This window comes from Nomascus leucogenys, chromosome 18 (genome assembly GCF_006542625.1).
Source record: "Nomascus leucogenys isolate Asia chromosome 18, Asia_NLE_v1, whole genome shotgun sequence".
NCBI classification, from domain to species: Eukaryota; Metazoa; Chordata; class Mammalia; order Primates; family Hylobatidae; genus Nomascus; species Nomascus leucogenys.
The window spans coordinates 98,937,463-98,960,688 of NC_044398.1; the positions used below are offsets into that span (position 1 = coordinate 98,937,463).

A 23,226-nucleotide genomic window follows, 5' to 3' on the forward strand; every position below is an offset into this window, starting at 1 on the left:
GCACCCACCTGGAGTGGCCCTTGCAGTGTCATCTCCCCAACATGGCCTTCGGAAGGATGTTGGATGCAGGACCCAAGAATTGCCAGTTCGTTGTTTGGTTTTGGGCACTGGCAAATTTGCCATGGACTTTAGAGGCTAGTGTGTGAGAGTGGCCCTAGAAGAGGGTGAGTGCAATGGCTCATACCTGTAATCCCAGCACTTTGGGAAGCCAAGGTGAGAAGATTGTTTGAGCCCAGAAGTTTGAGACCAGCCTGAGCAACGTTGCAAGACCCCATCTCTACAAAAAAAATTTAAAAATTAGCTGGGCATAGTGGTTCATGCCTGTAGTCCTAGCTACTACTTAGGAGGCTGAAGTGGGAAGATTGCTTGAGCCCAGTAATTGTAGTGGGGCACAATTGCACCACTGCATTTCAGCCTGGGCAACGGAGACCCTGATTCTAAACAAAAGAGGACAGAAAGAGAGAGAGAGAGAGACACTGGCCCTAGAGTCCAGGATTAGGCTGTATTGGGAATTCGGGGAGCCCCAGGTTGGAGGAGAGGAGAGCTGCAGAGGCTGGAGACAGGTAGGGTCTGAGTCCAGACCACCCAAGATTATACAAGCTGTTCCACATGCATCCTCCATTCTCAACCCAGATTCTCTCCATGTGGAAGCTCTGTCCTCCTTTCTCTATGAGCTTTTCTCCTCCAGGTTTAACCAGGAGACCTCACCCAGAGTGAGTTCGGAGTCAGGGTTTGTTGAATTCACAGAGATCCTTCTTCTGGTGGCGGCAGATGTGCCAAGGATCTGGGCAAGGCCCAAAAGTGACTTCTGTGTCTTTTTACTGGGTGATCACACTTATGTAGCAAGAGAAGTGCCACTGGGGGCTGCACACGTCTGATTCATGGAGAATTCCACAACTCAGTTGGATGGACGTTGAGATGCTTTGGAGTACGGTGCCATACCCCTTGTGTGAACTTTTGTTAGTTTTATTCCATCTCTACTTCCTGTTGCCCACAGATGGAGAGATTACCTCCAAGCCCATGGTGCTGTTCCTGGGACCGTGGAGTGTTGGTAAATCTACCATGATAAACTACCTCCTTGGGCTGGAAAATACTCGCTATCAGCTCTATACAGGTAATCAATCTTCTTGTGTGATTGTTGGGATTTGAATGTTGTATGTAAAAGCACCATGAAAAGTTAAATCGCTGGCCGGACATGATGACTCATGCCTGTAATCCCAGCACTTTGGGAGGCCAAGGCAGTGGATCACGTGAGGCCATCGGTTTGAGACCAGCCTGGCCAACATGGCAAAAACCCATCTCTACTAAAAAAATACAAAAATTAGCTAAGCATGGTGACACGTTCCTGTAGTCCCAGCTACTCAGGAGCCTGAGACATGAGAATTGCTTGAACCCAGGAGGCAGAGATTGTAGTGAGCTGAGATTGTGCCGCTGCACTCCAGCCTGGGTGACAGAGCGAGACTCCGTCTCAAAAAAAAAAAAGGAAAGTTACGCCACATGCAGGTGTTAAAATACAAAATTTGAAAAAGGCTGGGCATGGTGGCTGTATGCCTGTAATCCCAGCACTTTGGGAGGCTGAGGCAGGAGGATCACCTGAGGTCAGGAGTTCGACACCAGCCTGGCCAACATGGTGAAACCCTGTCTCTACTAAAAATACAAAAAATTAGCTGGATGTGGTGGGAGGTGCCTGTTGTCCCAGCTACTTGGGAGGCTGAGGCAGCAGAATTGCTTGAATCCAGGAGGCAGAGGTTGTAGTGAGCCAAGATCACGCCACTGCACTCCAGCCTGGTTGACAGAGTGAGACTCTGTCTCACACACACAAAAAGAAAATTTGGAAAAAACAGAAAACAAAAAAAGACATCTGCACCAATGTCCACAGCAGCATTATTCACAATAGCCAAAACGTGGAAACCACTCAAATGTTCATCAACGGATGAAGGGATCAACAAAATGTGGTCTGTTCATACATAAATTATTAGCCTTAAAAAGGAATGAAATTCTGATATCTGCTACATGGATGAACCATGAAGACATTATGCTAAAAGAAAGAAGACAGACACAGGAGGACAAATACTGTCTGATTTCACTTATATGACAGTAGGCGGCTGGGCGCAGTGGCTCACGCCTGTAATCCCAGCACTTTGGGAGGCCGAGGTGGGTTGATCACAAGGTCAGGAGTTCAAGACCAGCTTGGCCAAGATGGTGAAACCTCGTCTCTACTAAAAATACAAAAATTAGTTGGGCGTGGTGGTGGGCACCTGTAATCCCAGCTACTTGGGAGGCTGAGGCAGGAGAATCACTTGAACCCGGGGGCGGAGGTTGCAGTGAGCTGAGATCATGCCACTGCACTCCAGCTTGGGCGATAGAGTGAGACTCTGCTCCAAAAAGGAAAAAAAAAAGAAGGCAAAATCAGAGAGAGAGAGATGCCAGAGTGGTTGTAACCAGGGACTGGGGGAAGAGGGAATGGGGAATGACTGTTCAATGGATACAGAATTTTCAGCTGGGAAGATAAAAACATTCTGGAGCTGGATGGCGGCGATGGTTGCACAACTGTGTGAATGTGCTTAATGCCACCGAACTGCATGCTTTAAAATGACTAAAATGGTAAATTTAGGCCAGGAGCAGTGGCCCACACCTGTAATCCCAGCACTTTGGGAGACCAAGGTGGGCAGATCATTAAGGTCAGAAGTTCGAGACCAGCCTGGCCAACACGGTGAAACTCCGTCTCTACTAAAAATACAAAAATTAGCCAGGCGTGGTGGCGAGTACCTGTAATCCCAGCTACTCGGGAGGCTGAGGTGGGAGAATCGCTTGAGCCTGGAAGATGGAGGCTGCAGTGAGCTGAGACTGCACCACTGCTTTCCAGCCTGGGTGACAGAACAAGACTCTATCTCAAAAAGAAAAAAAAGGTAAATTTTATGTTATGTATGTTTTACCACAATTAAAAGAAAGCCCCAATAGCTTAGCAAACATATCCAGTTCTATTGCAAAAGTCTCCCTGTGACAGCCGGCATATACACATGCTTCTCAGTAGGTCTGTTTCACAGGGATCACGTATTCCTTCACCTCTCACCCCCTGTGCGCAGGTGCTGAACCCACCACCTCTGAGTTCACGGTCCTCATGCACGGGCCTAAGCTGAAAACCATCGAAGGCATCGTCATGGCTGCTGACAGCGCCCGCTCCTTCTCACCCCTTGAGAAGTTTGGCCAGAATTTCCTAGAGAAGTTGATTGGCATTGAGGTTCCCCACAAACTTCTGGAGAGGGTCACTTTTGTGGATACACCAGGCATCATCGAGAACCGCAAGCAGCAAGAAAGAGGTAATTTAGCCCTCATTTCTGAACGGTGTAAGCTCTGTTTCAAAAAATTATTTTTGGCCAGGCATGATGGCTCATGCCTGTGATCCCAACTCTTTGGGAGGCCAAGACAGGAGGACCCCTTGAGGCCAGAGATTCAAGACCAGCCTGAGCAACATAGTGAGACCCCATCTCTACAAAAAAATTTCAAAGACAGCCAGGCATGGTGGCATGTGCCTTTGGTCCTAGCTACCCGGGAGGCTGAGGTGGGAAGATTGCTTGAGCCGAGGAGGTTGAGGCTGCAGTGAGCCGTAATCGTGCCACTGCACTCCAGCCTGGGCAAGAGTGAGACCCTATCTCATATAAATAAATCAATAAATAAGGCTGGGCACAGTGGCTCACACCTGTAATCCCAGCATTCTGGGAGCCCAAGGCAGGTGGATCACTTAAGCCCAGGTGTTCTAGACCAGCTTGGACAACCTGGCAAAACCCCGCCTCTACAAAAAATCTAAAAATTAGGTTGGCATGGTGGCACATGCCTGTAGTCCCAGCTACTCAGGAGGCTGAGTTGGGAGGATTGCTTGAGCCCAGGAGGTTGAGGCTGCAGTGAGCTGTGGTCATTGTACTGCACTCCAGCCTTAGTGACACAGCAAGACTCTGTCTCAAAAAAAAAAAAAAAAAAAAAAGGGGAGAGAAGAAAACTACTTTTGACAGTGGGTGGTAGGCAGGCAGGGAGAGGAAGTGTGCCCAGTGTTGCCCAAGACCAGGAGAGGCGTTCTTAACTTCCACCCTTCTTGTCATCACTGCGATGCCATCTGGGTTTTGGAGTGCCTGGTCCTCCTACCTCCCCAAGGACTGATTTGGTTTGGAGACGGCAATATTTTCCAAAGTGGGGGCCCAGTGCCCTCTGCGAGCAGCTCTAAGAGGTTCAAGCTGGGGCTCAGTTGTCTTTGGGAGGCCCTGTGTGTCCTGTGTAGCCAAGGGCCTGGACTAATTGGATCCCAGTACCGTGTTTTTGACTTCTGGCTAAACTGGGTCTGGGCTACTGGGCCTACTGTAGGTTGAACCTGACCTTCAACTCTTCCTATTCCCAGTTTCTGCTTTTCCAGCCTTGCTTCCCCAGAAGCCTTTAGCAGGCTTCTTCAAAGCCCTACTTGCCCTCAGATAGCAGGGGAATGCTACTTTGGGCCTGTCTGACTTCACTTACATGAGAGCAGGCAAAATCAGAAAGACAGAAACCAGAGTGGTTTTAACCAGGGGCTGGGGGGAAGGGGAGATGGGCAGTTACTGTTAATGGGTAAAGAGTTTTCAGTTTGGGAAGATGAATAAGTTCCAGAGAGGGATGGCCATGATGGTTGTACAACAATGTGAATGTATTTAATGAACAAGGCTGACAGCCAGGCCACAAGACTAGAAGCCAGAGCCAGCAGGCATGCCGCTATGGACTAGGCCACTGAGTCCTGCCATGAGGCAAGGCTGTCTGCAGAGAGTCCTGAACAGGGCAGTGCAGGAATGTGTGAGCAGACGGTGGATCTCAGTTTATGGTTACAACTCCAACTGTGGTTATAAATAGATCTTGTAGTAATGATCTTAGCAATAATATTAGAAGCAATTAATAATATTAGCAGTAATCTTAGTAATAATATTACAGTATATTTAATTATATTATGGCATAATGACATTAGTAGTAGTATTAGTAATGTTAACAATGTTAATAATTATAATAGTAAATTGTACCCCTACTACACATTGGATAATTTTATACATTATTGTTAAAAAAAAAGATTTCAATGTTTTTAAGACAGTTAGTCCTCATCTCCTCAGTTTTCTTTTTTGCAAAGAAAACTAGGAAATAAGAAGCTAATGGAATTAAAATGTATTCTGCACCAGCTGTATGATTGGAATTTTAGGTGCTGTCCTATATTTACAGCAACATGGTAATCTTTATATCAATTCAGATGTTGATATTGTTCTTCTTGTCATTTTGGAGCTAAAAAGGTAGAGCTTAGAGGCATTTAATATACAGCTGGCCAGGGGCAAAGCTCAAATTCTAGTCCAGGTCTCAATGCCAAGCCCACATTCCTTCCCCCTAAATAATGCATTCATTCTTTCATGTTCTTCTAATTCCTCATTTCTCTCCCTCAGCATCTTTGCCATTGCCCCAGATCCTTTTAGACAATAGGACAATCTCCATTTTGAACAGGTATTTAGCTTTCTTGGAAACTTGGATTTCACAGTAGATTAAAACAATGATCAGGTGGGGCATGGTGGCTCACGCCTATTACCCTAGCACTTTGGGAGGCTGAGGTGGGAGGATTCTTAAGCCCCGGAGGCTGAGGCTGCAGTGAGCTATAATCATGCCACTGCACTCCAACCTGGGTGACAGAGTGAGACCCTGTCTCAAAAAACAAACCAACAAGAAAAACAAGGATCAGGCCGTTCTTGGTTGAAGATTGGCAAGGGACAGGAGATATGCAATTGATTTTTTAATAGTCTTTAGAAACCCAGAAAATCTGTAGCGCTGTTCCTTCTTTCAACCCCCAGAATGGTTTAGCTCTGAAAGGAGGTGCGTGGGCTTTGAGGGAGGCCTACTCAGTTTGACTTCTCGCTTCTGTCTCCCAAAGGCTACCCCTTCAATGACGTGTGCCAGTGGTTCATCGACAGAGCTGACCTCATCTTTGTCGTCTTTGACCCAACAAAGCTGGATGTGGGTCTAGAGCTGGAGATGCTCTTCCGCCAGTTGAAGGGGCGTGAATCCCAGATAAGGATCATCCTGAACAAGGCTGACAATCTGGCCACCCAAATGCTCATGCGGGTTTACGGGGCCCTCTTCTGGAGCTTGGCCCCTCTCATCAATGTCACAGAGCCCCCAAGGGTTTACGTCAGCTCCTTCTGGCCACAAGAGTATAAGCCGGACACCCATCAGGAACTGTTCCTCCAGGAAGAGATCTCCCTCCTCGAAGACCTGAATCAGGTGATCGAGAACAGACTGGAGAACAAGATTGCCTTCATCCGCCAGCACGCCATCCGGGTCCGCATCCACGCCCTCCTGGTTGACCGCTACCTGCAGACTTACAAGGACAAAATGACCTTCTTCAGTGACGGAGAACTGGTCTTTAAGGACATTGTGGAAGATCCCGATAAATTCTACATCTTCAAGACCATCCTGGCAAAGACAAATGTCAGCAAATTTGACCTTCCCAACCGCGAGGCCTATAAGGACTTCTTTGGCATCAATCCCATTTCCAGTTTCAAACTGCTCTCCCAGCAGTGCTCCTACATGGGAGGTTGCTTTCTGGAGAAGATTGAGCGGGCCATCACTCAGGAGCTTCCAGGCCTCCTGGGTAGCCTCGGGCTCGGGAAGAATCCAGGTGCTCTCAACTGTGACAAAACAGGGTGTAGCGAAACCCCAAAAAATCGCTACAGGAAGCACTAGGTGGTGTAGCGGTTCTTGGGTTCCTGTTGGTGAATGAGCTTGTGTCCTAACCGTCTGAGAAGTCCTGGTTTATTAACCCTTTGAGCCACACTGGCAGGAATTATTACACAGTGGAGAGCTGGGAGTTCATTGAGGCCAGAGGTTGGGGCAGGTGCATGGGGCTAGTGAGGAGAGTGGAAACTGTGAATTCCTGTGTGCTTGTCTTGTTGTTTCAATGAGGAGGCCTGATTGAGGCAAGTCAGCCTCCACCTGCTTTTCCTAGGTCCTGTCTTGGAAGGACAGAGAGCAGCTAAATTCTAGTGTATCTTAAATCAATGAGGGTCAAATAAGCTAAAAGCAGCTGAAATTCCTTTGTTCCCTGTGAGCTGGGAAAACAGCGAGGGCCTGAGTCGTAGAGAATGTCAGGTCCATTTTGGCTTCTTTCGACACCCACGGTCTGGCGTTTGTTCCCCAGCCCTTGGCTGCCTCTTAACTTTGGGTTGACTTTCAACAGTGAACAGTCTCTTGGGTCTGAATATACCTGGGTTTGTTTTTGTTTTTTTGAGACGAAGTCTCACTCTGTCGGCCAGGCTGGAGTGCAGTGGTGCAGTCTCAGCTCACTGCAACCTCCCCCTCCTGGGTTCAAGCGATTCTCCTGCCTCAGCCTCCTGAGTAGCTAAGATTATAGGCCTACCACCATGCCCAGCTAATGTTTGTATTTTTAGTAGAAACGGGACTTCACCATGTTGCTCAGGCTGGCCTCGAACTCCTGACCTCAAGTGATCCACCTGCCTCGGCCTCCCAAAGTGCTGGGATTACAGGCATGAGCTGCTGCACCCGGCCTCCACCTGGGTTTTGAGCCAATCCCCAGGACTTGCTCCTGGTTTCCTCAAGGGGTAGGGCAGTGGTTTAGGACACTAGACAACTAAGAACAGGAGTTCCCAGGAAGAACAAGGATCTGCCTGCCCCACTGCCACTTCTCTTATGTGTTCCTCAAAGCTGGCTCGGGGGCTCGATCCCTTTATCGGACCCAAGAGGAGGGGACTGGTTGGTGTATCCAGGTAATTTACTCTTGGAAGTGACTGCAGTGAAGGTCGTGGAAGGGCTCAGAGGGTTAATTGGTTTGCAGTGTGTCTTTGTCTCTTGCATGTCTTGGAAAACTCAGATCCCAAAGGCGCTGGGTTTCAGAGAGGACAGTGGAGACCTTGCTCCTTTTCCTTAGGCCGCCAGTCTCTCAAATTTCAGAGGAGGCTGTTTCCACAACTCCCCTGTGGAAACACTCGGCAGCGGAGTTGCTGCTTCGCAGTTTCCACACCATGGCTTTTCCTTTCCTTTCTTCTCCATTCCCTGATGCATCAACACTTAAAACTCGGAGCGATTTCCTAGGAGTCAGAACCAGCACCAGCCACGCGGTGTCGGCGGCCACCGAGGCTTAACATTGACCTTCCTGCCTGACCTTGGTGCAGATGTCCACTGAACACACCGCAGGAAAGCCAGGGCCTTCAATACCACTAAGTGTGAATATGTGTGTATGTTGTCCAAGAGAGATTAGGGAGGTCACATAGACTGCAGGGAGTGGAGAACGTCTAACAGTCTTGCAAGGCTAGCATGCACGGCTCCGCAGCAGGTGGTGGGGAGCAGAGGGGCAGGCCCTGCAGGGAAGAAGCAGCCTTTTGGATGGTGAAATGTGCATGGTGCACAGTCTGTGCATGCCCAGGAGACCCAGCCCGGGCTGCCTTGAGGGGCTCCTTTGTGCACAGCCAGCCGCTTCTCTTGGGAACAAGCCGTCCTGGGGGCCTTACCCACAAGGCAGGAGTCAGGATGCACCAGCTCAGCACCGGGAAGTCATCCTGGACCAGAAGGACAGTGGAAAGGCAGGCAGAGGGAGAGGCACTCTGAGGTCAGGCAGGGTAAGCCAGTTGGCAGTCAGGTTAGGTCTATGCGGAGAACCTCGAGTTAGGAATTCCCGGTTCTCAGAATCGTTATCACTCCGGTGCCTGCTGTCATAGGGGCCGCTGCGTTTGGCATTATGGACGGCCTGGACCCTTCCACAAGAACACCCGAGGTTCCAGGGCACTGAGGACAATGTTTCCAAGGAACGAGTCGACCAGGAAAGAAAAGTGAGTTCTGCAAGGGGCATCCACGGAGCCTGTGATAGGGGCTGATGAGATGGAATCTGTCCTGGACTTTTCTTCTCATTAACCACCCTCCGCAAACCCCGGAAACCCTCGCCTCATACTCTGTACCATCTGCCCTCTTGAGGGATGGGCCCTCCCACTTTCCCCTGCCTGCTCCTCCATGCTGTGAGCTGCTTTGGCAGATCTGTTTTTCTGTGTAGTCAGGGGAAAAACAAAAACAAAAAAACACGCACAACTGTGTGGGCATTGTCATAGCTGTTGATGTCACCACTGCTTTGGGGGAAATGGCTGGGATGAGGCTAATACATGAATGCAATATTTATATTTTCAGGGGCCTGCGTTATCAGTGTGCTCTCCCTGCCTTGGGCTTTTCTTTCCGTCATGTTTTCCTTTTCGTGTTCCTTCTCTGACTTCTCTTGTCTCTGCTGCTCACAGGCCTGCCCATCAGTCAGCACAGATACTCAGCGTCTGGTTTCTGGCCAGCTCCGTGGAGGGGGCTTTAAGCAGAATTCTGACTCTTTGGGGTGGGGGATTAGGAACTGGGGGAAACTTAAGGATCCAGAGATTCCCCCAAGAGGAGTGTCTGGAAGGATCTGTGCCTGGACAGTGGCTGAACCTTTCCAGTGTTTTTTCAGTTCTGATTTCATCAGTCTCAATAAAGTTCCAATCTCTCTTTAACACCGCGTGCTTTCTCATGGTCTCCAGCTAGGTTACTCTCTTCAGCCTCCTTTTATATCTGGTAGAATGAACTCATGTGTAAGTTTCTTGGGGAGAGACTGGAAATTAAGAAATTGCCCACCCTGGTGTTAGCTGGATGCCCCAGGACCTTCTTTGGGGCTGAGGCTGAGTTGCTCTCTCAGCCGCCCAGGAAGCCCAGGCCGGCGTGGTGTCCCCTGAAACTTAAAGAACTGCTCTCCCCTCAGCACTTCAATGCCTCATTCCCCTGGGCATCCACGCAGCTGCCTCAGATACCTGAGGGCTCTAGTGGAGGAGGGCACAGAGGTTTTCTGAATGGTAAGGCTGCCACCTCCCCTTGGCTTCACCAGAAAGTGATCTCCTCCTCCACGAAGTGTGGACTTGAGCCTCCCGCTTGGACCTGTCTTTAGAGAAACCTGAACGCAACCTTGACTGCCTGAGCCCTTTCTACCACATTTTGCCGTTTCTAGTGTTCTCTTCAGAGCAGAGGTCCTTTAATTTTTATGTTTTACTTCTGGGGTCTTCGAAGGAGTTTCACATCTTGCTTGAGAACCGGTTTTTTGTTGTTTTCTTTTCTTTTCTTTTTTTTGTTTTTTAAGATGGAGTCTCACTCTGTCGGCTGGAGTGCAGTGGCGCAATCTCGGCTCACTGCAAGCTCCATCCCCCAGGTTCACACCATTCTCCTGCCTTAGCCTCCTGAGTAGCTGGGACTACAGGCGCCCGCCACCACCCCCGGCTAATTTTTTGTATTTTTAGTAGAGACGGGGTTTCACTGTGTTAGCCAGGATGGTCTCGATCTCCTGACCTCGTGATCTGCCCACCTTGGCCTCCCAAAGTGCTGGGATTACAGGCGTGAGTCACCGCACCCGGCTGATTTTTTGTTGTTTTCAATTTTTTTTTTTTTTCTGAGATGGAGTCTCGCATTGTTGCCCAGGCTAGAGTGCAGTGATGCCATCTCAGCTGACTGCAACCTCTGCCTGCCGGGTTCAAGCAATTCTCCTGCTTCAGCCTCCTGAGTAGCTGGGACTACAGGCACATACCACCATGCTTGGCTCATTTTTGTATTTTTGGTAGAGATGGGGTTTCACCATGTTGGCCAGGCTGATCTTGTACTCCTCACCTCAAGTGATCCGCCTGCCTCGGCCTCCCAAAGTGCTGGGATTACAGGCGTGAGCCACCACATCAACCCAATTTTTTTTTTTTTTTTTTTGAGAAAGGGTCTCGCTCTAGTAACCAGACTGGAGTGCAGTGGCGCGATCACAGTTCATTGCAGCCTTGACCTCCTGGGCGCAAGCAATCCTCCCCCTTCAGCCTTCTTCGTAGCAGGGACTATAAGCACATGCCACTATGTCTGACTAATTGAAAAAAAATTTTTTTTGTAGGGATGAGGTTTCATTATGTTGCCCAGGCTGGTCTCAAACTCCCGGCCTCATTCCATCCTCCTGCCTCAGCCTCCCAAAGTGTTGGGATTAGAGATGTGAGCCATCTCGCAGGTAGAGAGCAGGTTTTGAAAGGGAAAAAACTGGGCCCTGGGGAGAAAGGGAGAGTCTGCAGTCCATGGTCTTTGAGCAACTGAGCAACCTGACCCAACTAAGGCCACTCCTGTTCACCCACCCAACCCTGCATCCCTCTTCCACCCTTTCCCGGGAGAAATCCAGAGCTCTTGCCTGGAAGAGGGAGGTCTGTTTTAAAGATAAATGTTAAGTAATATGCCAGAATCTGCCTCAAAATTGTACTGTTTCCCAAGCCTCACCATCTTCATGTTGTCTGCCATTAAGATGATAGAGAAACAGAAACAGAAAACGGAGAAAGCACAATCAGGGACCAGGATAAACACAGATAAAGTGAGGGGCGTGAATGGAGTGTTTTTAAGGGTAAGTGGATGTATCATCTGAATCCATGGGGGTTACACACATGGTTATATGCGTAAGGTGTGTGCACATACATATGTAAAGTCCATGCATGTGGGGAAAAGGGTGCCCAGGTACTTAGCACAGTGCCTGACACACAGGAGCTCATCACCCGTGTGCCATCAGAGTGAATAAGTGGGGTTTGGGGGAGTAAAGGTGTCTGTGCGGTTTTTTGAGACAGGGTCTCGCTCTGTCACCCAGACTGGGTGACGTGATACAACCACAGCTCACTGCAGCCTCGAATTGCTGGCCTCCAATGATCCTCCTGCCTCAGCTCAGCTTCCCAAGTAGCTGGGACTACAGGTGCACATCACCACACCCAGCTAATTAAAAAGTTTTTTTTTGGCTGGGTGTGGTGGCTCATGCCTGCAAGCCTAGCACTTTGGGAGGCCGAGGGGGGCAGATCACTTGAGGTCATGAGTTCATGACCAGCCTGATCAACATGGTGAAACCCAGTCTCTACTAAAAATACAAAAATTAGCCAGGCATAGTGGAGGGTGCCTGTCATCCCAGCTACTTGGGAGGCCGAGGTAGGAGAATCACTTGAACCCAGGAGGCAGAGGTTGCAGTGAGCTGAGATGGCACCACTACACTCCAGGCTGAGTGTTTTTTTTTAGAGAGATGGGATCTTGTCATCTTGCCCAGGCTAGTCTCAAACCCCTGGGCTCAAGTGATCCTCTCACCTCAGATAGTTTTTCTTTAGAAGAAAGTAAGGGCAATAAAAAAGCATTAGAAAAACAAACTGGCTGGGCTAGGTGGCTCACGCCCGTAATTCCAACACTTTAGGAAGCCAAGGTGGGAAGATCCTTTGAGGACAGGAGTTCAAGACTGGCCTGGGAAACATAGTGAGGCCTCCTCACTACAACAACAACAAAATTAGCTGGGCGTGGTGGCATGTGCCTGTAGTCCCAGCTACTCAGGTGGCTGAGGTTGGAGGATTGCTCGAGCCCAGGAGGTAGAGGCTGCAGTGAGCCATGATCCCACCACTGCCCTCCAGCCTGGGAAACAGAGCAAGAACCTGTCTCAGTTAAAAAACAAAACAAAACAAATAGAAACTGAGAGTAGTGTGATGTGACATGAGGTTGTCTGTAGAATGCTGACTAGCCCAGCCAACATGGCGAAACCCCGTCTCTACCAAAAATACAAAAATTAGCTGGCTGTGGTGGTGCATGCCGGTGGTCCCAGCTACTGGTAGGCTGAAGCACGAGGATCGCTTAAGCCTGGGGGGTGGAGGTTGCAGTGAGCCGAGATCGCGCCACTGCATTACAGCCTGGGCGACAGAGTGAAACTCTGTCTCAAAACAAAAAAAACAAAGCAAACAATATATATATATATATAAAGTAATTTTCATTAGAAAATTTATTGAGGATTATTTCCTGAACAAAAAAATGCTTTAAAAAAAATCTTAACTCCATCTCCATTTCATATTTGATCTTTACCATGATCTTGTAAAGTAGATGGGGGCAGGGATATTTCTTATTCCTAAACCCAAATCTAATATGGGGAAACTGCATCTACAGAGGTGCAGTTTTGCCTGAGTTCGGCCTGAGTTCACCCTGCTAATGCAAGACAAACCACACCAAAAGGCCAATTTCCTACCCATCCCAATATCCTTTCTACTCTATTCCATCACATTGATTTGTGGTAATCTAGAGCTGACAGCAAATTGTGCACTGTATATTTTTCAGACCCACTAAAAGATGACATTTTGTATCGTCAAGAGTGCAAAAAGATTTGTTGTATTTCCATTTTTTCCAAACTTCTTAATTTTTTCCCACCAGGATTCCAAAAAAATTTAGATACTCTGCATATTAAGGCATAGTCTCTCCCCTGGGGGATGTAGCCATCTAGTAAGGGATACAACGCACAATTGTAAATCAGGATACATGGGTCTGGCAAAGAACTTTCTTTCTCATTTGCAAATGTAATTATTTGCAAAGCCTGATCAATGCATATAAATTGTTAAATTATGTAATGGATTACTTCTGTTGAGAAGAATCAATTGACACAACCTCAGGGCTCTTCGGAGAATACTGAGACACACTGAGGGGCTAGAGTTTGGTTGGGGAAAGAGTGGAATTTTAGCTACACTTTGAGGGATGGGCAGGTTTGGTGGGTCACAGATTAGGGGGATGGAGCACGGGAAGATCGAGGGCGCCCAGATGCAAACAAGGGAAAACCGCTGTGTGTGGAGGGGATAAGGGAATGGAAGAGCAGCCAAGGTGAGACGAGGTGAATTAGGGAATACTGGGCCTTCAAGGGAAGCCCAGGGAGTCTAGGCCTGAGGCCACTGCAAGTTTCTGAGAGGGGAAGATCCAGCGGGCAGCTGTGCTAGGGCGATCTGGGGAGGCCGGAGCGTGGCACGCAGGAGCCGAGCGCCTGCCCCGGGTCTGCTGCGTGGCGGGGAGCGTGGGGTCTCTGTCCTCCCCCGATGCTGCCCCACTCCAATCCGATGCCAGCGCCCCACAAGGCGGCCGGGAGCAGAAGCCCATCCACCCCATCGGCCTGGCCCCCCGGGGGACCCCGCCCGCCCTAGGCAGGCGCCAATGTGTCCCTTCTCTGGATCCTTTGGGAATCAATCAAGATCGCGGTGACAGGGCCCCCAGGCCGTAGGAGGACCCGGGCCGCCACTCCCCGCGCGGCGTGGACGGGCTTCCAGCATCCATGCGGGGACAGAGCTGGAGGCTTCGGTGACCGCGGCGGGGTACCGCCACTCTTCCTTCGTCTGAAGGAAAACGTCGCGGCTGGGGAGGGCCTCAGATTTCCCCGGCACGCCTCCTCTCCATAGTGGGGAAACTGAGGCCTGGGGCAGGGCAGTTCTGGACCAAGGTCGTGATGGCGGGGAAAGTAGGCACCTGGCTGAACCTGGTCCCGTCCTTCGCGCCGGAATCCTCACACGCTGTCCCCGACGGGGCCATTACCCGACCCTGCGGACAGGGACCGATCCCGCGGCGGCTCAGCAGTGACACAGTACCGGCCGGCTCGCCCCGCGTATGCGCACTGCCTTCCCTTCGGCCTCGGCCCCGCCCCCTCCGGGCCGCGCGCCTCGGACCGAGTCCCGGGCTGGGGTCAGCGCAGGCGCAGACGGAGACACGTAGCGGCGGCGCTTCCAGAACGCCGCGCTCGGGAGAGCCTCGGGGCGGGAGGCGCCCACTGCCTGAGCCGGGTGGCAGAGCCACCTCTCCGCCAGCTCCCAGCGCTGGCTCGCGTCCCTGGGTTCCGAGCCCAGCGACGCGCAAGCTCCGTGGCCGCCAGCGCCGGCCCTGCCCCCTCAGCCGCGGAGGCTGCTCCCGGCCTCCGCCGCCTCACACTGCGGACTCAGCTCCCGGGCCTCGCGGTCGCTGCCGGTGGGATGGGGAGGGCAGCGAACCTCTGTCCTCTCAGGCCTTCACCGCGTGGCTGGGAGGGCGCCTGGAGGCCGAGGCCGGGGCTGCCATGCGCTCCCCGTGCCTCACCCCGCAGGTCGGTCCGCCTCGTGGGCTGTGGGGCGGACGACCGGGAAGCCTCGAGATCTCCAGATCCTCGATCGGGACCGAAAAGGCCCTGAACTTGCGCAGTGACTTGCCATTGAGTCCGCGAGGTTCTGGAGACACGGGTGACGGAAGAACGCCCAAGGCCGACTGCTGCCCTCAGTTATCGGGGTGAGGTTCTTCCCACCTGAGGCCAGCGCCCAGGGCAAACAGGAAATGAGAGTTTTAGGAGATTCTCCTCCCGGAATATCACTTCCCTTCCCCGCCAGAAACGAACCGCCCTCTCCGCCTGTAATTGAAAACCGAAGGGCAGCCCTTAGGGCGAATGAAAACTCCAGAAACCGGCAGGGTCAGGGAGGGTCATCATCTGAATAGAATGACTCTTGTGGCTCTTGGGGTTCCCTGAATCAGTCATTTTCGGAACTGAAAAGGCCTTACTAGGATCAAGTGGTCGTTAGCTTCTCTTTCCTCCCTCCCTTTCCTTCCTTCCTTCCTCCCTCCCTCCCCTTCCTTCCTTCCTCCCTCCCTCCCTCCCTTTCCTTCCTCCCTCCCTCCCTTCCTTCCTTCCTTCCTTCCTCCCTCCCTCCCTTTCCTTCCTCCCTCCCTCCCTCCCTCCCTTTCCTTCTTCCCTGCCTCCCTCCCTCCCTTTCCTTCCTCCCTCCCTTTCCTTCTTCCTTCCTCCTCCCTCCCTCCCTCCCTCCCTTTCCTTCCTTCCTCCCTCCCTCCCTCCCTTTCCTTCCTCGCTCCCTCCCTCCCTTTCCTTCCTCGCTCCCTCCCTCCCTTTCCTTCCTCCCTCCCTCCCTTTCCTTCCTTCCTCCCTCCCTCCCTCCCTTTCCTTCCTTCTTTCCTCCCTCCCTCCCTCCCTTTCATTCCTTCCTTCCTCCCTCCCTTTCCTTCCTTCCTCCCTCCCTCCGTTTCCTTCCTTCCTCCCTCCCTCCCTTTCCTTCCTTCCTCCCTCCCTCCCTTTCCTTCCTTCCCTCCCTCTCCTTCCTTCCTCCTTCCCTCCCTCCCTTTCCTTCCTCCCTCCTTTCCTTCCTTCCTTCCCTCCTTCCCTTCCTTCCTTCCTTCCTCCCTCCCTCCCTTTCCTTCCTTCCTCCCTCCCTTCCTTCCTTCCTTCCTCCCTCCCTCCCTTCCCTTCCTTCCTTCCTCCCTCCCTCCTTCCTTCCTTCCTCCCTCCCTCCCTTTCCTTCCTTCCTCCCTCCCTTTCCTTCCTTCCTCCCTCCCTTTCCTTCCTTCCTCCCTCCCTCCCTTTCCTTCCTTCCTCCCTCCCTCCCTTTCCTTCCTTCCTTCCTCCCTCCCTCCCTTTCCTTCCTTCCTTCCCTCCCTCCCTCCCTCCCTTCCTCTCTTTTCTACTCTTTTTTCTTTTTTCTTTTTGAGACTGCAACCAGGAACTCCCTGGGCTCAGGTGATCCTCCTGCCTCAGCCTCCCGAGTAGTTGGAATTACAGGTGCATGCCACCATGCCCGGCTAATTTAGTTTTTTGCTTTTTTGTCCTTTTTGAGACGGAGTCTTGCTCTGTTGCCCAGGCTGGAGTGCAGTAGCCTGATCTCAGCTCACTGCAGTCTCAAAACTCCCAGGCTCGAGCGATCCTCCTGCCCCAGCCTTCCCAGCAGGTGGGACTACAGGTGTGCATCATTACACCTGGCTAATTTTTTATTTAAAATAATTTTTGCTAATGCTGCCCGTGGTGGCTCAAGCCTGTAATCTCAGCGCTTTGAGACGCTGAGGCCGGTGGATCAGAAAGTCAGGAGTTCCAGACCAGCCTGGGCAATATGGTGAAACCCTGTCTCTACTAAAAATACACAAATTAGCCGGCGTGGTGGCGGGCGCCTGTAGTCCCAGCTACTCGGGAGGCTGAGGCAGGAGAATTGCTTGAAGCTGGGAGGCAGAGGTTGCAGTGAGCCGAGATCACACCACTGCGCTCCAGCCTGCACCACAAGGCCAGACTCCATCTAAAACACAAAAACAAAAAAGTTGACCGGGCGCTGTGGCTCACACCTGTAATCCCAGTACTTAGGGAGGCTAAGGCAGGTGGATCACTCGAGATTGGGAGTTTGAGACCAGCCTGACCAACACGGTAAAACCTGTCTACTAAAAATACAAAATTAGCCTGTGTGGAGGCACAGGCCTGTGATTCCAGCTACTCAGGAGGCTGAGGCAGGAGAAGCGCTTGAACCCGGGAGGTGGAGGTTGCCATGAGCCAAGATCGTGCCACTGCACTCCAGCCTGGGCAACAAGAGTGAAACTCCATCTCAAAAATAAAATAAATTGGGCTTCTCGCTCTGTCGCCAGGCTGGTCTCAAACTTCTTATCTCAAGCGACTCTCCCGCTGCAGCCTCTGCTGGGATTACAGGTATGAGCCACTGCACCCTGCCTGGCCTCTCTTTGAAACCTGCCCAGTGACAGGGATCTCAATGCAGGGCATTGCATGTCTTCTGACAGGACGCTGGTTTAGGTCACTCCCTCTGCCCTGCAAGCCAGCTGTGTCCCCAGCGTTTCCTAGGGCAGAGATAGATCACTCCCTGTGAGAATGTTTTGGTGTCAGCGTGGAACGGCTTCCCTGTTTGGCCCCCTGGGTATACTGGAACCTGGGAAGGGACCTCTGCAGCTAACCCAGGGCTGGGCAGTGAGTTACTGAAAGGAAAAGGAATTTATTTTTAATTTCCTGAGTTTTCTTGGCTGTTGCTTTGGAGTGGAGATCATTTAGACATCTGGTACCCTGATGGCCTGAGAGGAGAAGGAGAGTCCTTGGAAAGGAGTTACGTGACTTCTGGGTAAGAATGAGCTGATACAAGGGTGGAGAGTGGGGAGAGCTGCTTAGTGGCCAACCTGGCCATCATTGCCGTATTCACTAGGGAGCTTTTATTCTCATCTGTGTCCTCCTCCTGTAACTTAACACCTAGAAGTGGCAGGGACTTGGATCATGAAACAGCCATATAGTCCAACCCACTCATTTGTGTGTGGGTGTATGTGCGTCTATATATATATTTATATATGTCTATATATATAGTCTATATATATGTCTATATATATAGTCTACATATACTATAGTCTATATATAGTCTATATATAGTATATATAGACTATATATAGTCTATATATAGTATATATAGTCTATATATAGACTACATATAGTATATATGTCTATATAGTCTATATGCCTATATATAGTCTATATATATGTCTATATATAGACTATATATATGTCTATATATAGTATATATATATGTCTATATATATATATATTTTTTAGTGACAGGGTCTCACTATGTTGTCCAGACTTAAACTCCTGGCCTCAAGCAATACCCCTGCCTCTGCCTCCCAAAGGGCTGGGATTACAAGCATGAGCCACTGTGTCCGGACCCAACCCACTCATTTTAAAGGTGAGGAAGCTTGAAGCCTGGAAATGGAAAAATGTGGCCCAGGGTCACGGAGGGAGCTGGTGGCAAAGATGAGACTTAAATTCAGGTCTCCCGATTCCCAGGCCTGCCCTTGTTCTCCTACACCCTGTGTATTAGTCAGGATCCAGCAGAAAACAGATTAAATTGGGGACATTTAAAGTGGGGGCTTTGAGGCAGGATATAGGGAAACTCCTATGGAATGTGGAATATTCTGGGGCTGGTGACAGTGGGATCTTACCACCTCCGTACCTGGAGGCAGGCTGTGTGGTGGGCGATCTTACTAGAGCCGGGACTTTAAGTCAAGGAGCTCAAAAAGGGACTTGGAGGAATAAAAACCAAAACCCTGTCCCCACCTTCTCCCTCCCTCTAGTTTTGATTCCAGGCTCCACATGGACCAAACCCAGCTGGCAGTCAGAGGGCAAGAGCATCTTGATGCAGCGCATACAGGCCGATTCCAGGGTGCAGTGCAGGATGGAAAAGGAGAAATGTACTTGAAGAGGCAAATGAAAGATAAACAGCATCACAGGCAATCCTGCTTCTACTACCATAAAAATAGGTACATTTCTTGAACACTTAGTCTGTGTCAGGCATGTCCATTGTCTCATTGCATCTTCCCATAAACCCGGTTTCCTCCATTGGACAGGTAAAGAAACTGACTAGTGGAACAGCTTGAGGGGCGGAGGTATGAACAGCTAAGCTGTCATCTTCCCATCCAGAGTCTTATCTGGTGTATAGTAGTTCCCCTGTGAATGTTTGTGGAATGAATGAATGAGTGAGGAGCAGACATAAATAGGCTTAGATGGTAAACCTCCCTGAGGAGCCTTAGCGGGGCCTCTTCTCCATGGGACTTGGAGGGTCTCTGCAGAGATGAGTCCTGTGCCTTTTGCCATGTCTCCTGTTGGCTTGTCATAGGCCAGCTTCTTCAGGTTAAAAGGGCAGGCATGAAAGTCTGAAAAAAAACCTTGGACTTGTGCTTGGCTTTCCTAGTGGAGGTTAGCTTTTGGAATTAAAAAAAGAGTCTGGGCTGGGCACAGTGGCTCACACCTGTAATCCCGAGGTGTGCGGATCACCTAAGGTCTGGAGTTTGAGACCAGCCTGGCCAACATGGCAAAACCCTGTCTCTACTAAAAATACAAAAATTAGCCGGGCATGGTAGCGGGCGCCTGTAATCCCAGCTACTTGGGAGGCTGAGGCAGGAGAATTGCTTGAGCCCGGGAGGCAGAGGTTGCAGTGTGCTGAGATTGCACCACTACACTCCTGCCTGGACAACAGAATGAGACTGTGTCTCAAAACAAACAAACAAAAAGAGTCTCTCTGAAGCCCTCTTTACCCACCCCTTGATTCCTAATACTCCCGCAGTCTGGGCAGGAGCCCAGGGTACTACCTCTCTCCCTGCTGAACTCCTCCCCGCGGCTCCACCCACGAGCTCAGTTCTGCTAATTGCATCGCTGGTGCTGCTGCTGGAACATAGCGTTCAGGGATGAACCAACAACCAGTTTGGTGGGTGAGTTTCACCAGCACCTTGCAAGTGGCCTGCTGTGGAGCAGAAACCTCTGCTGGAAAGCGCCGAGCCATTTCTTCCATGCCTTCCTCTTGCTTTACTGCCGTGTCCCCTTTTTACTGGCCTCTTCTTTCCTGGAGGGTCCCATGAAGTCTTTCAGTTGTTGTTTATAATCTAAGCCCCTCAAGCATGGAAAAGGAACCTGATGTATATTGATCACATGCTATGTGCCTGACGTGCTTTGCCAGATGCTTCATATCTAGATCTCATTTAATTTCATAGCAATTTATTAGGTAAAAAACTCAGAGAGCTCACAGGTGAGAAAACTAAGACTGGTTAGGGAACGTGTGGAAGATTACACAGCTGTTAAGAGGAGAGCTGGCATTTGAACTCTGGTCTAATCCCAAAGTCCATTCTAACACCCTTCACACTCAGAATAAACCCTGTGTCTGGGCAACAGTGAGACCACCATCTCTACAAAAAATTAAAAACAAATTAGCAGGGCATGGCCGGGTGCGGTGGGTCATGCCTGTAATCCCAGCACTTTGGGAGGCCGAGGCGGGTGGATCATGAGGTCAGGAGGTTGAGACCATCCTAACACGGTGAAACCCTGTCTCTACTAAAAATACAAAAAATTAGCCGGGCGTGGTGGCGGGCGCTTGTGGTTGCAGCTATTCGGGAGGCTGAAGCAGCAGAATGGCATGAACCCGGGAGGCAGAGCTTGCAGTAAGTGGAGATCATGCCACTGCACTCCAGTCTGCGTGACAAAGTGAGGCTCCCTCTCAAAAAAAAAAAAAAAAAAAAATTAGCTGGGCATGGTGACGCACGCCTTTAGTCCTGGCTGCTTGGGAGGCTGAGGTGGAAGAATCCCTTGAGCCCGGGAGGTTGAGGCTGCAGTGAGCCGTGATCAGGCCACTGCGCTCCAGCCTGGGCGACAGAGCAAGACCCTGTCTTGAAAAAAAAAAAAAGAAAGAATAAACCCTGCTGCTGCAGTATTTGGGTTTATCTTGTACCTTTGCGAGTCAGAGCCTTTTCCTTGTGCCTTTACTTGTGTCCCTGGGGCTCGAGTGTGTGGAAGGTGCTGTTTCAGCTCACCCTTGTGGATTTCCACGTGGAGTGCCTAACATTTCATTCCATCCATCATCTGTCATTCCATCCATCTATTCCTTTGCTGCTGATGGCTCCTCCATCTGGGAGGCCGTTTCACCTGTTTCTGAATGGCAACATCCAAGCCCAGTTCAAATGCCACCTCCCCCATTGTGTCCCTTGGATCTCATTTGCCTCCAGATTCCCAAACTTACCTTTGTTACCCTTCCCTGAAGGATTTCTTACGTTACTCCCTGTGTTACAGTAATTTGGGCATGTAATTTATTTTCCTTGTTGTGAGGGGGCAGGGATTATTCTGCAATAGTACTTGAATCTCTCCAGGACCTTAAACTAGCGAGCCGCCAGTGAATGCATGCGTCAGGGGAGCCCTTTATGGGGAAAGGGGTTTGTAAAGTGAAGATGTCTTCCTCTACTTTACATGTTAACTTTGCTTAAAAACAATATTCAGCTGTATGATAAATATCCTGGTTGAGTCTAGGGTGATGGTAGGGCACTCCCAGGGAGAAATTCCTTGTGTTTTCCTTGAGAGCTTCAAATTTAGTTTTTTGGGTTATTTTTTTTTTTTGAGACAGGGTCTCACTCTGTCACCCCAGCTGGAGTGCAGTGGCGTGATCTTGGCTCACTGCAATCTCCACCTCCCAGGCTCAAGCGATTCTCCTGCCTCAGCCTCCCGAGTAGCTGGGACTACAGGCACGTGCCACCACACCCAGCTAATTTTTGTATTTTTAGTGGAAACAGGGTTTCACCCTGTTGGCCAGGCTGCTCTCGAACTCCTGACCTCAGGTAATCCACCGGTCTTGGCCTTCCAAACTGCTGGGATTAGAGGCATAAGCCACTGCGTCTGGCAAGAGAGCTTCGAATTTGGGGAAATGAAGAGACACCAATGAAGGCAGGCAGTGGAGAACAGGCTACTTAGGTAAAAGGCCCCCCAGACCCCATGTATTCGACTCTCCAGATGGTGCCCAGCAGAGTGGTGAGCTGTGTCCCTTGACTTTTATCACGTGCTGCAGCTTTTCTGAGACCATCACTTGTGCTCCCAAGTCCTTTTATGTTTGTTCTGATAGACGAAGGCCATCACTCCTCCTGCCTTCACCACTGGGGATGAGGGAGACCTTGTCCATAGTGGCAGGCCTCCCTCCCTGGGACCCCAGTCAGTTCAGAGCAGCTATTTCCCATAACACCCAAGACAGACAGATGCTAGGGCCCTTCAGCAGAGAACGGGTGTGGGCTGGGATGACTCACCTGCTCTGTGGCCACCTACAGTGCAGCTCAAAGCCCTTGGGAATCAAAACACTTCCCTAGGACAGGCACAGAGGCTCTGCTTAGAGACAGCAGTTTGGGTTCCTGCTTCCGCAAATGCCTGTCACCGTACTGATGTTTCAAAGTCCAGGTCACTGAGGAGCCATCCAGCTGGATGACCGTGGAGAACAGGCAGAATCAGCAGCCTCAGAAAGCAGTGCCCTGATCTGGGTATCAGATGACCCAGGTCTCACCTGGGCTGTTCCAGAAGCTCACTGTGTGTTTATAAAGGAAGAGCATTCAATTTTTTTTTTTTTTTTTTTGAGACGGAGTTTCGTTCTTGTTGCCCTGGCTGGAATGCAATTGCACAATCTTAGCTCACTGCAACCTACACCCTCTGGGTTCAAGCGATTGTCCTGCTTCAGCCACCTGAGTAGCTGGATTACAGGTGCATGCCACCACGCCTAGCTAATTTTTGTATTTTTAGTAGATGGGGTTTCACCATGTTGACCAGGCTGGTCTCGAACTCCTGACCTCAGGTGATCCACCTGCCTCGACCTCCCAAAATGCTGGGATTACAGTTGTGAGCCACCACGCCTAGTCTAAGAGCATTCATTCTTTAAGTAAACTTTTTTTTTTTTTTTTGAGACAGAGTCTTGTTTTGTCATCCAGGCTAGAGTGAAGTGATGCCATCATGGGCTCTAGCGATCCTTCCACCTCAGTCTCTTCGAGAAGCTGGGACTACAGTCCCACTATACCTGGCTAATTAAAAAAAAATTTTTTTTAGAGGTCTCGCCATCTTGCCCAGGCTGGTCTCCAACTCCTGGGCTCAAGCGATCCTCCTGCCTTGGCCAACCAAAGTGCTTGGATTATAGGAACGAGCCACTGCACAAGGCTTAAACTTTTTTTTTTTTTTTTTTGGGACCGCTGACTTCTGCTGTGCTAACTAAGGACAGAGAGGGTTATGAGAAGTCAAAATCTATCCCTCACCATGATGGTCTCTCAGTTTCTGCAAATGAATACAAGTCAGGGTAATGAATGCAATACTACACT

The 23,226-nt window shown here is 50.3% G+C and overlaps 1 protein-coding gene across 3 annotated transcripts in view; it reads left to right on the forward strand.

Moving 5' to 3' along the window:
- SRL (sarcalumenin) overlaps positions 1-9,527 on the forward strand; it is a 54,523-nt gene extending 44,996 nt beyond the window's left edge. For all 3 annotated transcript variants that reach the window (XM_030798135.1, XM_030798134.1, XM_030798136.1), the window contains 3 exons: positions 998-1,114; positions 3,087-3,320; positions 5,921-9,527. In XM_030798135.1, coding sequence (XP_030653995.1) covers positions 998-1,114; positions 3,087-3,320; positions 5,921-6,732 — 1,163 coding nt within the window. In that variant the 3' untranslated portion in view covers positions 6,733-9,527. The remainder of the gene's footprint in view (positions 1-997; positions 1,115-3,086; positions 3,321-5,920) is intronic.
- Positions 9,528-23,226: the final 13,699 nt, after the last annotated feature.